The sequence below is a fragment of the Neodiprion fabricii genome, chromosome 6 (genome assembly GCF_021155785.1).
Source record: "Neodiprion fabricii isolate iyNeoFabr1 chromosome 6, iyNeoFabr1.1, whole genome shotgun sequence".
NCBI classification, from domain to species: domain Eukaryota; kingdom Metazoa; phylum Arthropoda; class Insecta; order Hymenoptera; family Diprionidae; genus Neodiprion; species Neodiprion fabricii.
The window spans coordinates 28,119,974-28,134,072 of NC_060244.1; the positions used below are offsets into that span (position 1 = coordinate 28,119,974).

General features: G+C 50.0%; 1 protein-coding gene across 1 annotated transcript in view; it reads right to left on the minus strand.

Moving 5' to 3' along the window:
• Positions 1–12,502, minus strand: part of LOC124184674 (fibroblast growth factor 17-like) — a 98,443-nt gene extending 85,941 nt beyond the window's left edge. Inside the window, exon 1 of the mRNA XM_046574658.1 lies at positions 12,254–12,502. Within this exon, the coding sequence (XP_046430614.1) occupies positions 12,254–12,267 (14 nt within the window). The 5' untranslated portion in view covers positions 12,268–12,502. The remainder of the gene's footprint in view (positions 1–12,253) is intronic.
• Positions 12,503–14,099: the final 1,597 nt, after the last annotated feature.

Consider the following 14,099-nt stretch of genomic DNA (forward strand, 5'->3'; position numbering starts at 1 on the left):
GATAGTTATCTCGGACGGATGGGACCCGCCACCCGACCGCCGCCTCACCTCGCTGTGATCAGCGTCCATTCAGCTCCGGATTTCAGCCCGACTCGGGCGTCCGGAGGGAATTTATTAACCAACGCCACGGAGTGCAGGGCCTCTCGTACCCACCGTCACCTTTCAAGGCTTGCTGCCCCTCCCAGGCCCCCGGGCGTTACTCTTCCTCCGATATCTTTACCCGAAGAGCGCTTCTCACACTTTCTTCGTCGCATCGCATCGCGGATGATTTTTTTCTCGAGTAGCCGGGCGGTAGCCGCGCGTTCGTCGCAACTGTTCAACCGTTCATTTTTCGCGCCTATTGCAGACGCAAATTGCCCCCGAGCAAACGCGCGTTCCACTCGAGCGATAACGAGGTGACGGGGTGAGAAACGGGGCCTTAAACCGAATCAATGATAATATTTCAAGCGGGGCTGCCGCCTCGATGCACGTGCCCTCTCAGCCGGCTCGCGAGGGAGGCGGAAAGGGAGTCTCTTCTTTTCTGGTGTAGGTACGCGCCTTTACGAGCGAGCCGATCCTATCTCGGTCATAATCCCTCGACGCTGACAGACCGACTTAATTCCACGACCGTTTCGTCCAAACTCTATTTAAACGGACACGCGAAAAGTCAGCGTAAATAACTGCCCCGTCTCGGGCTTAAGGCTCGCCTTACACTCGTTAAGGAGGCGTTAAGCTCTCGTTAGGATTCCCATAAATACCCGCTGGGCAGATCTTCGCCATTCGTTGATTCCACCAGCAATGAACAACAGGTTGCTACATGCTGCCGGAAATTGATGAAACACTTCGCATTCGCCTTGTTTTCACGCTTCGAGACACCGACTATACGCACCGGATGAGAGGTGGTGCATGGAGTTGGACTCGGGATTGAGACTCGAGTTTTGGAAAGGCGTGAACCACGGTGACTTAGGGTCCACCTTGGTTATTTATTTGCTATTGCCTGATTTGACGCTCTTTCTTACGTATATACCCGATGTTATACGCACAGGCGGTAAATTAATTAAGCCAAGGTAGGCGTTGTTAATTTATGCACTCTCGTGCCTTGGGGATCGATTTCGGTTTTCTGTTTTTATTTTTTGTTTATTCGTTTATTTTTATTTTCATTTTTATTTCTCTCGCAGCACAGCGCACGTGGGAACAGTTTCTCATTCCCTCGACGATCATCCCGCGACAATCTCTGACCTATGAGACGTTTCTCGGTTCGCTTTTGACCGGGCCAAAAAGAGAGAGTCGTGCACGCGACGACGTGGTGGGAGGATAATTAAGTGGAATAGACAGCTGCAGTTCATCAGATCCGTTGCGAATTTCAAGCCTACAGGCGTCAAGCCGCCTCTCTCGCGTTTCGTCATTCATAGGTATAATAGGTACAAACAAAATTCCATCTCATTTTTACTTCCAAGTAGATGCTTCGTCTGCGATGATAAAGAGGCGGCAAAGTCGTGAGCTGATAAATTTGTCGCACCTTGACCCAAAATCCTAGAGCGTTCTACAATCGCGGGTAAAAATTAGGAGCGATTACAGTCTCGAGGTTTGTTGCGGGGTCACGCGAGGTCGGCGAAAGAGGTCGAGACGCGGCGCAGATCGGTTTGCGCGATTAAGCGATCCTCGACACCCGGAGGAACGCCGCCTCCTCGGCTTCGTCCTGGGCGTCGAGACACGGATTCGGGATTCGGTAGTCCTGTCCCGGCACAAGCGCGCTCCTGTAACCCGATACCGGGCGATATCCATTACTCGAGCTGCACCGGGGAGGAGGGTGCGGGCGAAAACCGGAGGATATGACAAGCTCACCCCGTGCGCTTCGTGGGCGACCCTCGTCCTCCTTCTTTCGGATGAAATTTAACACCATGGAGGAGGAGAACTGCGATTCCCGTTGTCTCGGCACGTCGCTCGTTACCTGCGAGCAAAAATTTCGCCGAATTCGTTGCCCCTCGTGATATTTTCACAGTTTCTCCCGTGGAACGAGCATATAATTCGGTTGCGGAGGCCTCCGATTTTGTTCTAACTCGATCTCGAAACCCTTTTCGAAAGATAAACCGCTCCCGTAACTTTCTCATGTCTACGATTCCGTGTCGCATTATCACCGAAGGCCGCTTGTTTACGAGCAGCAGCTCAAGACAACCGCGGATGCGTCGCTGCAGTCTCATCGTCTCGTTTATCAGAATGGGGAAAGTGTTTTTAAAACAAATTCAACCGCCGGCCTGATCGAGTAAAAGTCTTGTTTGGTCAATGGCTGGAACCCGATGAGTTTGCCCCATTTTAACGACGTATCATGCGTACAGTCCACTAAAAAAAGCGGTGAAACGGATGACTGAAGGAATAAAGGTTTAAAGATTCAGTTACCGAATCAATTTTTCAAACAATTGGAAATGTGATTCTTCATTCGAATAGTTCCATAATCAACAATCCGAGACTAATTACACTGTCGAGTACCGCTCGTTGAGGCCAAGTTCGTAAATTTCCAACAAGCCTTCTCCATGAAAATTAGTTTTTTTTTTTCAATCAATTTATCCATATTCAGAGGTATGGTTTAAACCTAGTTCAACGCGATTAATTGACCTCAGCTACACTCGTTCAATTAGCTTTATTTCGTAACTCTTTCGTTCGAGAAATATTTTGAACGGACTGTATACCCGATACATCCTCAACTCTGTCCGTTTTAAGAAATTCAACGGTATGGTTGTCTTCTGGACCCGACCGGTCGTACATCGTTTAACTAGAGTAATGAAAATGTAAAGGATATCCTCGCTAGGCAGTGACGAAAAAAATGTCCAGGGCCTTTACGACCATAATGAGTTGCCACCTCGAAACCCAAAGAACTAGGCATGAAAACGAGCTAACGTGAGGGGAAGACGACTCGAGTCCCGATCGAAGGGTGTTTCGGCAGGAGAGGGTGAAGGATGGACCTTTGTTCCAGCCACGGCATTGTCGTGGAAGTGGACGCGTTCGGTGCGGGGGTATGCGGGAGGATTGTCCGAGTTTCGAAGTTCCGAGAGGACATCGAACTCGCGGAGGATGGGTCCGGGTGTTTTCGCATACCCGGGGTGTGCAAACATTTGTCTAAATTTGCGAGATCGAGTGGGGAATCGATAACAAGTGGTTTCAACCTGGAAGGAGGTCAGTAGTCAGGCTGCGGACGCTGCAGAGCCGAACGGAGGACCGGTTTGCAGGAGATTCGGCAGGCGAAGAAGGAGCGACGCCGCGTCGCCTATTTGCGTAGCAGGCATAGAGTGTCTGTGCAAACAATTTTCGCCATCCCCGTTGCGGGACGGCGAGGGTGTCAGGACGCGGCGAGGACACGCGTTGCGAGGAAAAGGAGCGGGCAACGCGCGGAGAATGTTTGGAGACGATGTTGACACGGACGTGAAAATTTAAAAGTACAACGGTGCGCGGGTAGCCGGCCACCGAGTGCCGGAGAGTGAGTAGCCTGTACATACGTCTACACGTATACAAATACGCGCGGGGAAAACGCGTCGGTGAGTTTCCGTCCGTCTTGCCCGTGGTGCACCTCGTGTCTCGGTATTGGTGTATCATGCGCAAGGTGATCGTAAGTTTTCGAGTCCGCGGAGGCGAAGCAGCAGCAACAGCAGCAACAGCAGCCAGCAGCACACGGGTGAAAACTTGTTCCCACTACACCGAGCACACGTCTGACTTACGAAACCCGAGGACATAATTATTGATATTAATTTGAATATTCCTATTTATGTTATTTTTTATTAATTTTCTTCCCGACTTCTTGTCGCTCCTTTTTCATTTACGTTTCTTGTTTTTTTTTTTCTCATCTCCACTTTATACGTTTTATATGGGTGTACACCTCTGCCGCGGCATGTCAGTGACATTCCGGCAGCGGTTCTTCTCCCTTTACTCAATATCTTCCAACCGTATACGTGCCACGTTATCCGTGGCTCGATATTAATCGTCGATTTAGAACTCGTTCGCGGACGCCCAACGATATGATGCGCGCGCTACTTGAGCGTCGCTTCATCCATCTAGTGTTGCAAGCCACGCTCCACGCCCACGGAACAGCTCCAGGTGCGTACGCTGCCGCTCTGTTTCGGTACACCGAGGAGAAGACCAGACTCGGACAATCACCATGCGAGTGGTACCTGCTCTCCTAATTAATTGGATTCCAAAAGTGCAGCCGGTTAATGTACGATAATGTTTGATAATCGATAATTCGCGTTTTAGAAAATCGTAGTACCAAGGATCACTGTCTACTCGTCAAAAACAAGGTCGTCCAAATATTTGTTTCGTATATTTTTCCAAACGGTTTCATTCCGAGCGATTAACCACTTTTGCAGTCGGATGCGCAGTTTACAACAAGTGTTTCGAAGTCACTCAAACAAGAACTTCAATTTGACGAATATATAAGCACGTTCCGCGTAACTTGAAATTCATTGTGATACAATTCGCTGTGTCCAAAACCTCCTAATAGCCACAACTGTTAATGACGATTACGGTGAGAAGCCGCGATCAATCCGTTCTCCACGATGCTGGTACCTCGTGCGAAATGAAACATGAATCTAGATCCCGAAGCAGGGCCGACACCTGTGCTCTAGTCAGGGTGTAGACGAGGAGAAGGGGCCACGGGAGGCGTAACACGCACCAGAGATGGTGCATCGTACGGCAAAGGTGAGAACGGAATGCGTCGGTTTGTGCTCATTAGCTTTCGTCGAGCGAGTTCAATCAGATTACGAGGGCCGCGACGACGTGCGTCTGGGCAGAGTTGGCCGGTTGTTTGGTCGGGTCCGCGCAGCAGCCTCACCTCACCTATGGTAAGTATTTTATCTACCGGTCACCGATCAAAACGCATCGGGATGATTTTATTATTTGGCGCCTCGGAGCTCGGTGCGAGCCGGTTGTCATTGCTCATGGTCTCTCATTCCTCCCAGCTCCGGGACCCGAAGGCAGCTGGCCTCGTTTTTACGATGAATTAATGGACTCGCACCCCGAGCTGCCCGGCGCCAGGGTGCAGCGTAACCTGGAGTACCTTTGTAGCGGGGCAAGGCGTAGAGCTTGCGTGTGCAGCACAATATCACAGCGGCATAGCGGCAGTAACCGACGCTGAGAATTAGCCTTAGGCAGCCATAAACCATCCGGGATGCTTTTACGGCCTGTGTTGTGGTCTTACTCGTAATACTCTTCGTTCCATATCGAGCCCGAACAAGGGCGTGGTGATGGACGCGGAATAAAATAGAGAAAGACGTAAAAGGAGTAGCCGGCCGCGGCCTCGGCCCCATGAAATCAGCTCCGGATCTTCGCAGGTTGATCAATTATGTCTTGTATATATACGTATGTGTATATGCCGGATTTAATAGACAAGTCACGACGGCGGGAGAGAGGGAGAGCTGATTCCGAACCATAAAAAATATATCCCAACGAGGGAACTTCCATCTCTCGCTTTAACGTCAGCCACTGAATTATTCACTGGTTAGAATTACTGCCACGGGATGACTCGGTTCAAATCGTTAAATACCTACAACGAACGGCACAGTCAGCCTGGCTCGAAATATGTATACCGAAGTGAATATGACGAGGTGGGATAGAAGTTGGGAAAAGCCTTAAAGAGGAAAGGTGGCGCCCCTCCCTCGTCCCGATTTGACAATGTCGAAATCGCCTAATTACCTCACGCGATCAATTACACTGGAACGACGAGACGCGGTCATGGGAGATGATTGTGAGAACCGATATACGCAAGGAACCAAAACACACGCGTGATAAAGAAAAAGTAAAATAAGAAATACAAGATGAAAAAAAATAATAAATATATCCTCTGAAATATTTATCGCTCGGAATAACTGCGGAAGAACTCGGTATAAATCGTTAAAGATGAACGAGGAGACAGGTTCGAGAGTCTCGCCCAACAGGCTGCACCAGCCAAACCAGCCCACAATCCACATACTAGGCACCATTTACCAACACCAGGCCGAAGCACGACTCCGTCTCTTTGCCGAACCGCTCTTCTTGTATGTCAAATTGGTGCGTCGTCGTCGCCGTCGTCGTCGTGAGGAACGGAGACCGTGAGTTGCACTCCGGAGACGGGGACCGAGTATCGGGAGAATAAGTGAGAACCGATCAATCGCTGCCGAGTGACGCTATCGCTGGCATCAGCCCGGCGACAAGTGCAGCCCATCCCGACGCCTCGACGATCCGAATTGCCCCTCGGGGGACGTGAGCCTCGCGACCGGCGCTATGCGATACGCACACGTGTTCTACGCGGTACCGGTCCACCACTCCGAGGCGTTCGGTTCCAGGGTGATCCAGGGTCGCCTCGAGGGGGGCCCGGGGTCAGAACCCAAAGATATAATTGAAGGGGGTCCATAGGTTTGTTTGAAGAGTGGTTTTTTAATCGACCCGCGACACCTGCCACATCTATAAGAATATTGTGAAAGTTCAACTGGGACTTTACGATCGTCAAATATGCGTACGAAACGCGTAAGAAAGGGACTTACACTCCCGTTGCTTTGACGCACGGAAGGTTATTACGAGAAAAGGGCTTACTCAATTATGATGCATCGACTGCGCGGTAATGCTTTCCATTTCCTCCAACGATTGGAAATTTACACTCGCAATAGGGGTTTGACTCGAATAATGGCCTGTCGTTGTGCTTGTCCAGCGACAAGCCACGGCTCTGACACAAAGCGACATCGACTCCACGAAAAGAAGATAAAAAAGAGAAGGAAAGGTGAGGACATAAACAACATTTTCCGTAACTCGTAGTTCTTCCTCGAAGAGTTCGAAGTGTGACAACCGGTTGTGTGACGATGCGAGAAGAAAAGGACGCCAATGGAGAAGCGGAGGACCATTTGAAGTGGCCATTACTTGATGCTATGTTGCTAGGATAAATCTATCGATGCACTTGTATCGGTACATTTAGTTTGATCTACGGCATATTCTCGGCCAATTTTATACTAGACAACGTGGATAGGCCTCCCACCGAAATGGCTAACTGCGGTAGCCAAGTTGTCGAAACAATGCGATGCATTGTAGGCTCGCGAAAGACGCCGCGCTACTTTTTCCTTTATTTATATTATTGGCAGCAGAAGTCGTAAAAGTATCCTCCATCCTTCCGGAGGGCTCGCTTTAACCTCGGTTGTCTCTCCTCCCATAGACGCGCTGTTTTCCAACCACCTCCACGGTTCGGGGTCAATGCTCGGAGCATCGGGAGCGTGTCCAGGGTGGCGCGGGATCTTCTTATACCGCCCCTAGAACCGAGCTGGGTAATTTTCGGTCAACCCTGGTACCGCGGGTCTAATTAGAGACGGGCGCACCGTGGCCCGGGATAAGTTTGGCGAAAATAAAACTCGGCAGACGCCGAGTCTGGTACCAGACGGATTAATGCAAAGGTGCCTCAGACCTAACAAGCGAATCATCTTTCCGAGATATATTATGTCGCTTCACGGGTGGTTAAGCCTGGAGAGTGGCTACCTACCAAGAGCTCGACAGTGCTTGAGAAGCTCGAGAGAAAGGAGGACGGAACGAGGAGACGAGGGCGAGATTCATCTCGGCGAGTCAAGATCCAGGGAGAGGGGATGATGCTGCTGCTGCTGCTGTGGCGACGAGGACGTCGGCGTGCCTCTTCGGTAATGCCTTGTAAGCCGCACTAATCTCCTTGCCTCTTATTCTTACCTCTTTACCTCCGCGTAAAACTTTCTCCCTCTCCCTCTCTCTCTCTCTCTCTTCTGATTTACCGAGATGTTTTCATTGTCTCTGTTCCCCGGACTATATACCCATACTCGTGATGATAACAATCTCGCCGACTCTTTTTGGTTCTCCTTCACGTCTACTCGCCTTCATCCGGCTCTCAGGCTCCAGCCGGGTTTTTACAACCGGGAACGACTCGCTAGGCGGATAGATATGCGCGTAGTTGCGATGGCAAAAATTACCCGAAGCACGATCACCGCGGCTGCCGTTGGCCGAGATTGGATCGGGAATTTCCCACAGAGAGCACGAATAACCGGAATCGCCTGCTGCAGTTTCTGCGGAAATAAACTTGGAAAATTTATGAAGCCCGGGCGCAGGGAAAAGGGTGCGGAAAATTAGCAGTCCCTCATCTCAGCGGCAATTAACTGATTATCCTTTCAGGGAAACTGACCCATTTTAAGGTGAACAAAGTATTACAATAACGAGTTTCGTCGTCGACAACACTGCAGCGGAGCGCCGAATAAAGCCGGGGGTGACAAATTTCCCGGGTAAACGAAAGAGAGTGAACCGTGGACCCATGGAAAGAGGTGGGCCGGAATAAAGCTCTGTCCTTAATTGGAACAGTGGCTTAGTGAGCCGGGTGTAAACAGGAGCTTAGCGCGAGGGACGTGCCGCTGTCGACTTACAATTAGTACCAGATGTTGACGAGCCCGCACCCGGGTCCAGGAAACCCCGAGACTCCGCAGGCGGCTGTACGTTCGCCCCATTATATTTTGTCAGGGATAAAAGTGATTCTCGATCGACAAAAACCCCTTTTGAAATGCAGACTTGACGCTGTTTCAATGCACCATTAAAAGCCCTGTCGCTCCGGGCGATGGCTGCGAACCCCGGGGTCAAATGCCCGCGTAATGATCAACCGATTATCAGATATTTCCACACAAAGAGGGGAGCGTCTACAGTGATTGCCGCCTCGAGCCTCGGCGACATTGTTGCCTGAGTCTGAGGTGCCAAATGCACCTGTAGCTTGTTAGCGTCCGTTGTAATGCCTCGCAATTTGCATTCTAATTCGTTCCTCGGAGTCGTTCGTGTTGAAGAAGAAGAGGGTACATTAACGAAAATGCACATTCCGCGGTGCCCTTTGGCATTCCTCGAAGAAGTTTGCGGTTCGCGAAGTTCCTTTCGCTTACCAATCGCGGGCTGAAAGGCAGACGGGTACCTTGCAGTTCGAGTTAAAGTAAAATACGAAGTAAAAGGAGGTGCAGTGACCCCGGTTCGGCGTTGCGTTCAGTGCTCGATAAATCGGGCAATCAGGAGGGATCCACGCTCGGATAAACTTTAAGCATTTTACGTGATTAAAGTTTTCCTACATGCGGACAAGTTTTCCTTTCGGCGTACGGCGGCGACTCGATTCTACCGGCAGAAAAATATGCGACACTCCCACTCGCCCGGCACTTCTACCAAAGCGATAGATACCCCCCCACCCATCCGAACCGAACGGACCGACTTTATCGAGTTCGACCCGCCGTCAGGACAAATCGCCCAAGTTTTAAGTATTTTCAAAAAGAATTCCACCCGCGAAAATACGCCGGTATACCTAGACGTACCGAATACCTATGGGGACATGGGGGTATAAGGTACCTTCGAGGCAATAAAATATGTCTGCATGGATGCGTTTACGGATGGACGGACTGACTCACCGAAAGGGTGTGGTGGGGGGATAACTTTCAAGGGGTTGCATTGCACTTGTAGATATTTGTACGTCCGTGGACCGGCAGAGGAAAAGCTTCCACCCCTCTTTACGGATCACGTTGAACCCGGTTTAATCGCAAGTATCAAATTGAAAATAACAGTTAACCGACTTGAACGCGGTATTTCACAGTTGTAGAAAGGTTACGAAAATTCGAAGGAGCTTGAGAAGAATTTGAGAACAGGAAGGTAACGCTGCGATCACCATTAGTTTCTCACGTCCAACGATGACGAGGTGATTCTGGAGCCTCTCATTATTCCGAAAGCACGAAAATGGGATACCAAAAATTGCGCTAATCCCTTTAAAGTGAGATCTCTAGGGTCGAGGGGCGAAAGAGGGAGGAAAAGGCAGGTCCGTCTAACAGGTAGGTTACCCGGCGTCGGATCCACGCTGTCACGATGCACCCATGGAAACTTCAAAGAAGCAAAGAACAAAAGATTTCTTTTCCACTCAAGTTCTACAGGTGCTCCGCACCCCCTCCGTCACTCTCCCCCCCCCCCCCCTTGTCTCTTTCTCTCTCTTCAGTTCTCGCGGAGGTTTTCAGCGGTTTGGATAACCCTGCACGGACTCTAGGTGTTAAAGTAAACACCGAGAGCAGCCAGACTTTCTAACGTCATTCGAACGCCGACGGGCCCGCGGCTGCCGTTGCCGCTGGAGCGTTCCGAAATCTCCCGCGTTTCCTGAAAGGCAGTTTGGACAAAAAAGGTGAAAAGATTCCCGCGTCGCTACCCGTACCTGGCGGCTTGCTGCTCCTCCCGCAAGTTTCACCCCTGGAGGCAGCTGGTAGCGCAATGCCATTAGCACAACTCCTTTTCTATCGCGTTTGAATTTATCTCGGCTCGTGGAGTGGCGATCAGCTTCGACAGCGAGGGGACCGATAAGTCATTCTCTGATGTAGCCCGGCGGCGTTTGCGTTCACGGTGCTTCAAGTCTAGGTCTGCATGAATTATACGCCGGATTATGGGCCCTCAAATTGCCGTGCATTACAAGGAGTCGGTACCACGCTGGCCCGGCCGATGCGACGATGGTAGCGTTCCTGAACCACGGAAGCAGGCTTCTTTTACGACTGCCTACGTGACGGGGAATCACGGATCGACCGACGATTATCCTACGCCGATCAATGAACCGGGGTAAGCGGAGGGTTCGTTGGATTGCGGGATTTAAAACCCGCGAGTATTTCCCTGCCATGCATCGAAAGCAACTCCGTTTTTACCAAGTTTAAGGAGCAGCGGCTGCACCTCTTTAATTCTTGCTAAATATTCGTTTTATCGTTAACTCTGACAGCCTCCAATATCAATATTGTGTAACTGTTTTCATTTTTTCAAGATTTACGAATGAAAAATCGGTGGAGCAAATCCCACCAGATTCACGGTTTGCGTCTGCTCACTTAACCCAACTCGAGTCGTATATTAATTTGAAAATTTATTACGCTTGTCATCTCGCGAATATGCCGACGTAAAATTCCTCCTATTTTCAGCCGAAGGACAAAGTCTCGTGACGCATTTTTACCGTCTTATTTTCCTACTACGACTACCAACCTGCTTTTGTTTTATGTAGGTACCGAGAAAAGTATGATGGATTGAAATGTTTCTTAGCGCGTAGCTCTTACGCGAGACGCCCACCATTGCGGGCTACGAAATGTGCACGAAAATATAACCTGATGAATATTCAAAATTTTCACCGAATACACATGCAGTGGTGTATGAATAATTGGCTCATATCTTCAACGTCGTGTCAATGATTCCACACCAAATTTATACTCTGTCGGCTCCAGACAAACTGCTGGAATTTAATGGAACCGTCTATGGAATTGAGTTGTCAAGCGCTAGGGCGCTTTAAATACCGCCGATTTGAACCCAGAATGAGATTACCTATCGTTCTCAAATTTTATTTGTCGTCTAGCTTTAATTCACAAGAAACGTGAATCAACTATAGAAAAAATTGTAAGATTAGTTTTACACCGTTCGAGGATATGGATTCTATAAAACAAGCTCCCTGATCACTGATCAATCTTGGATGGTGTAACCGTTCACTCAATTGTCCAGTTTTATAAATCACCCGTCAAAAGATCGGAGGAGCAGGAATTATACCTACAGCTGTTTCTCTGTAATCAAACGGTTGTTTTTCCGCGCGGGCAGAGCTAAGCTTACACATCGATCGATTTTTCCCCATCCCAACTGCTTACGTAAAAGCATTCCGGAGCATTCTTGAGGTTGAATATTTTTCAACGAAGGAATGCAAATCTCGAGTGAATACACTCGACGTATTTATAGCCACGGTGGTGACACGGTACTGAGTTGAAAAAATTCAGCGCTTTTGCGATGAAGCTGAAGGAAAGAGAGAGAAGTAAGAAACAAGGAGAAAAAGAATTAGAATAAGAGGCGGATGAGGAAAAAGGACGAGCGAAGCGGAGGAGGTCCTCCGCGAGGACGCAACGACGGCGACGTAACCGCATTTGTCCTGTCGCGCGTCGTCGACGGAGCCGTCCTACGGTTGTCCACTTGTCCGATGAGCCGGGCTTCAAGCGACAAAAAGCAAGTGTCAAGTGGCCAACGACGCCGTACAACTGACGCCGGCGTCTTCTAGTAGGTGCGCGAGGATGAAAGTTATCTCTAAAAGTGTTACACTTTTTACAATTGTTTTTCTCCTAATATTTTTTGTTCCCGATTAAAAAGAACATCCCTGCCGCTCGCCCCAATATCGTAACACTCAGAAACCGGAACTGATCCGCGGTACTTCGAAAGTATCTTAACCATCGGCGAACAGCACAAGTCAAAATGGGAAGGATGTCAAGAACGAATGCGTTCAACGAAGCTTTTCAGCACTGACCTTATAATGAACATGTGTATCCCGTGATCTCTGGATGGGCAGTCATTGGTCTCCGGCAGTGAAGGGAGACGAAGTCAGTTCCTGGAGGGTCCGGCTGCGGGATTCCTCGATTACGGAGGGTGAAAACGGCACGAAAACTACCCGGACACGTCGGCGTTAAAAAATTCGTTTCGCAAGGTGAACCGGCCTCGTGGTCTCGCGCGGGTCTCGTGGTCTCTCGTGGTCCCGTCACTCGGACGCTCGTATCTCGTGGCGGTGGTCGATAGCGCGGCGCTCTACTGACGTCGCGACGCCTCGCTGTGTCGTGCCGGCCCGTCGACGCTCCTGCCGCCCCCGACACCCCCGGCGTCCTCGACGCCCCCCACGGAATCCGGAACAACCCGGAAACTAACGAACACCCACACACGCGACCGACCAACCGACCGACCGACGCCCGGCGCCAAACTACCCTTGCCTCTTTCCACCCCTTTCCACCCCCCACCCTCAGACTACGGCCCACGCCACGCGCCACGAGCCGCGACGTCACCGTCGGCGGGGACTTTGAATTTCGGGGATGATTCACCCCCGAGTGATGTGAGAAACCAACTGACCAATTGACCGAATCGCGGAGCGCGCTCCGGTCTTCGCAATGACACCGAGTTTCTTGTGCGTGAGATCAGTGCGTACGACTCGACAGTGCAGCGGTCCACGTGGGTCCCCCGCTCGCCTCTGCAGCGGGTCTGCGGCCACGTGCCAAATAACTGAGTTGGCACATGTAAACAGAATTGCCCGGCAGCAACTGGCCCCTGGTATAATATTCCATTTCATCCTCCTTCGTCAAAACGTCGTCGAAACGAGCTGCTGAGCAAAGCTGCCCGTCTCGTCATAGTAAAACCCGTTCACTCACTCACTCACTCACCGGACAACGCACGATGTCTAATTCCGACCTCCTCGTATCTTTCTCTCGGTCTTTCCGCCTCTCTCACTCTCTCGAATTATCATTTTACTCACCGTGTTATCGTTCGCCGGATTGTCTGTCGTAAATTATACGCTGCAAAGTGGAAGCGAAAGAGCGGAGGAAAGAAATGGAATGAAAAGAACGAAAAAACAAGTTCGAACCAGTTTAAAGCCGCGAGATTAGAGGTCCCCCTGCTCGCTGTAACCGCGCCGAGTTCGAACGACTCGTGCCCGATGTTAATTGAACGACCGGAGCTGTTTGCTTGGCAGTGCAATTTTATATGCGTGTTAGCGGTTGCTTCTCCCTTCGAGGCCTTGTTTTCTTTAGCTTTATGTACAACGCCACCGCCGCGTCGACACCGAAGCGTCGAGTCTAGCGGGGCACTTGGCTTCCGTATAAGAACGCTTCAAATGGGAACACTTAACTCGCACCAGAAGCGAGGGGATAATGTCGCCGAACAAGTTGAGCAGTTTGTGTAAGAGACAAGCGGCGTTAAATGTCACGGGCGTTAGCGGACGGCTGATTGAATGATAAAAATAATGGGAGTATTTGTATAATATAATTGCGGGAGGGTAGCGTGAATGATATGCAAATGGAGTCGCAAATCGCTTCGGTGATAATTCGAGCGGGACCCGGGCCACCCGTCTAGCTCTTCTCCATTCCGTCGAATTAAAGGCCATGTCTATCGCACTCTTGTAGATATCTATATGTATACAATACGTATACCGTGGTATTATTTCGACACTGAATCGAATTTTTTAAATAAATTCGTCCCAGGCCAACGCAGAGCTGATTTACGATTCGACTGATACCCGTGGACGCGTTGATTAATACTCCGCTGTTAAAATATCACTCGTCAACGTGACTAATAAAATAGGATAAAAACAAACGAACGAATAAAAAAAAAAT